The sequence below is a fragment of the Populus euphratica genome, unplaced genomic scaffold, assembly GCF_000495115.2.
Source record: "Populus euphratica unplaced genomic scaffold, PopEup_1.0 scaffold31.1, whole genome shotgun sequence".
NCBI lineage: Eukaryota > Viridiplantae > Streptophyta > Magnoliopsida > Malpighiales > Salicaceae > Populus > Populus euphratica.
The window spans coordinates 3,546,637-3,550,425 of NW_011499850.1; the positions used below are offsets into that span (position 1 = coordinate 3,546,637).

Sequence of the window (3,789 nt, forward strand, 5' to 3'; positions counted from 1 at the left end):
CCCCCGCGCCCCCCCCTCTAAAAGGGTATCAATTTGTATATTTTGCTAATACTAACATGGGGCTTTATTCATACCTGATATGGATCCTGTTTCTCTTTGGATGTTAGTAATCGATAAGATCAGCACTGACAATTTTTTTGCAGATGAGAGGCCTTACAAAGCTCTACTACATAACGTGTCAAATGTGTTTGATTTTATGAAGTATTTGCCAAGTCATCTGATCTTTCTTGCTTAATTTTTTTATTCCCAACAGAGGCAGAAGATCAAGCAGTTTTCTTGGATCATTATTACCTGATTCTGTAAATGATGCATTTGATCCAGCTTATCACCGTGTGCTTCATAATGCTGTTCCAGCTGGAGTTAAAAGGTGAAACAGTTTGTAAATTAACTCCTGACTGATTTCTAATTTAAAGGATCCTTCTCTGGCGACCTATTGTGAGGCCTACTCTTGGCATTTCAATTGAACTTCTGTTGAAATGGAAAGATTGCGTGACAGAACTTCATAGGTTAACCTAATTCTTTTAATTATGACTTAAATTCTACCATCTACAGGATGGATTTGCTTTGTTTTCTTTTTTCTGTTTCTTTTTAATACCAAAAGAATGGAGAGTATGCATAATCAACAGAAAAAATGTTTTTTGTTCCTGGTTCTAAACAACAAAATCTGCATTGTGTGCTTTTTTTCTTCTAACCCCAAAAAAGATGTGCATGCTTGATCTGAGAGAGCTTCTTCAGGGTGTAGATGTATTTTAGTTTACAGTTCATATTCGATATGAAGTGCCTGCTCACATTTGTTATTTTCTTTAAGCTCATTGATTTACTAATCTGGTGACATAATGCAGCAATGTGGTCGTGCGCAAGGTAGACAAGATTGCTGACACAAGTTTATCTGAATCTGTAGCTTCTAGGTAAGTTCTCTGTATTATGGCAGGCTTTTTTGTTTCTATCTCATTTCATCTCATCAGTTTCCATTCCTCCATGTTTTTATTTTCCTTTCTTTGTATCCCACTGGCAGAGCTTCAAACTTGTCTTTCTTAGGGAGTGGGGGCAAAAAATTACTAGTATCCAGAACATGGGGGGATTTTATATACAACAATATACACCTATAAATAAATAAAGTCTTATGGTGTTGGGGGGTGGCAGTACCGCTTTGGGGTTGTTTATTACCCATTTCCTTTCCCTTCACCTTCTCTATTTTCACCTTCTAGAAACTGGATAGCTTCTGTCAACCTTGATTTAGTTTTTGGTAAAACAACTGGACACGTCAGATCTCCGCCTACTGCATCTCTTCTTCAGAAAAATCAATTTCTTTTTCAGTTTGCATCCTTGTATGCCAAAAATATTTTCTAGTCTCAATTTCATCAATGAGCTTCATTATATTATTTGTTAATCACACATTCCTATTTCAGAAGCATAAAAAATGAGCTTGGATGATTTCCCTTGTGCTATTCATGGAACATATATTTATTATATTGTCATTTATATTAATTTGTCCTGGATGTGTTTTCATTTGCTTGTTGTCTTCTTGTTTTTGAACTCTTTTTAGGGCCACGCTATCAGTAATAACCTTTAATGGGCATTTTTTAGAGTACACTGTATATGTTAACACTCAAAATGAATCTAAATGGAGTTTGGAGAGTGAATTTAATCTCTTGGCAGTGATATCAGGTAATTTTGAAGGCTCATGATATAATTTCTGGACTACATCTCTTTCTTTTTTACCGCAATTGTATTTCTGGTAATTTACTATATCTTTACTATTCTTAGGTGAAGAGCAACATTTTCAGCTCGTATGATGATGCTCTGATAGCACCGTTGGTAGCATAACAGAACTGTTCAAGGAACTTGAAGAAACTGTTCTTGAAATATATTACACTGCCTAACCGAAGACCGAGATCTGTGATTCTTAGGAGCATACATGTAAATAAACCAGATTTTGATAGAGCAAAGCAAATTTCTACAGTTCCCTCATTTTGTACAGTTGCAAAGTAGAGAGATAATCTAAGTAATAGATACATGTTCTGCATTATTTTGCACATTTTCCAGCGATCAACACTTAAATTTACGGACTTTCAGAGCTACAGTGCGGGGCGCTCCACGTGAGATTTCAATAAGAACTCCATTCACTAATTTTGCCCCTTTTCCTATTTATTTAGCTCCGGTTGTTGCTGTTTTCGTTTTTAGAATCATAGCCTGGGGGGCTGGTTGATGTTGAAATTTTATCTGCTTAATAAATAAGTACCTGCTCTCTGAGAATAAGCGTCTTGCAAAAAAAAAAAGTTCATGTCCAAATTCTCCCTTAATAAGTGAGTATGCGCCCCTTTGAAGCCAATCTAACCCTTTCAAGGCATAAAGAATAATTCCATGGCTTGATATTTTATTTCAGCAGGGATCATGATTTTTGTTTTATATATAGAAACAAATAGTGTTTCACATGTGTTTTAAGTTGTTTTATAAACCCATAAAATTCCGTTCAAAAATTTTGTTCGCTCTAACTTAGCTTCTTCTTTTTTTTTTAATTTATCAACTTGGCTATTTATTTAAAGTGTGGTACTAAATTAAAACAATGATCTATATGAAATTTATGATAATATTTTCTTATCTTATAATTATCAAATCACGTTCCATTATCAATGATAAAAACCCTAGAAAGTCCAAAACAATATATAATATGCTTCCAAAAAAAAAAGCACTTCGTTAGTGCTAGAACTACATGCATTACTTGAACTACAAGAGCCCTGAGCCTGTATGTAGACCATATATATCTTCATATATTCCTTGTAAAATATAGGAGCTCTCATGTGGGAATAAACATTTTAGTAATGGGGTTGAGACAAATCTTTTATGTAAAACATTATGAATTATGCAATATCTTTATACTTGTACTATCAAACAAATAACTTTATTTTTGTTTAAGAATAGCTCTCCTATCTGCAAATGATTTATAAAAGGAATCCTCTAATTGTCTGTTATATTGATGAAAATAGTTATCGGATCATCTTTACCAATACTAAGTTCTTCCAAGACTTCTACTCAAACATCGACAAGAAATTTCATAGAATTAGAGCTTGATGATTTAGAAGAGTGGTCTACTTGTTGAGTGTCTTTTCTAGAAATACGAGTGATTGAAATGTTTTTAAGTTCAACATTAAGATAAAACGTGACTTTTTAAAAATACAATCGTGGGTTCTCTTGTTTCACTTGTTCCTTAGCATTGACTAATCACTAACTAGAAATCATTTTGAGCTTGGAGGGGATAGGCATTCAAAGCTTTTGCAAGATGTAATCCAGCGAGAAGAGTCTCTAGTGTAGGATGGCATGATAGATGAACAACCTCTTTCTTACACTGCTTAGATGGATGTTAGAAAAACCACTTCACTCCTAAGCATCATAAAGTTATGCATGCTTTTTGAAATAACTTGATGAACCCTGAGGTTGAATACCCTCTACTAGATTATTTTGTTTGCACTTTTTTGAATAGTGTAATCATCTGCGAACACTAAGTAGGGCTTGATGTTGTAGAGGTGAGTGGAGAGATGTAGGAATTTGCTGTGGAGGAGCTAAAACTCGTTGAGGTTTCTCTCGCTTATTGATTTTCCAACACTATTTAGATGAGGAGTTGTATCGGTTCCATAAGTTGTTAAAAGATTGGTTGTGTGTGGGCTAGGGTATCTGTTGTGGATGGAAGATCAATAATTCATTAAATTCCTAGAGTGTTTTGATTATTTGTCATTGATGATGTTCCAAAATCTAAGATATGTAACTAAAGTATTATTTAGTGTTTGAAAT

The 3,789-nt window shown here is 34.2% G+C and overlaps 1 protein-coding gene across 1 annotated transcript in view; it reads left to right on the forward strand.

Annotated features, from left to right (window-relative positions):
- ATG18B (autophagy 18 B-like protein) overlaps positions 1–2,083 on the forward strand; it is a 5,476-nt gene extending 3,393 nt beyond the window's left edge. The window contains exons 9-12 of the mRNA XM_011019789.1: positions 254–367; positions 843–908; positions 1,547–1,668; positions 1,768–2,083. Coding sequence (XP_011018091.1) covers positions 254–367; positions 843–908; positions 1,547–1,668; positions 1,768–1,796 — 331 coding nt within the window. The 3' untranslated portion in view covers positions 1,797–2,083. The remainder of the gene's footprint in view (positions 1–253; positions 368–842; positions 909–1,546; positions 1,669–1,767) is intronic.
- The last annotated feature ends 1,706 nt before the right edge of the window (positions 2,084–3,789 follow it).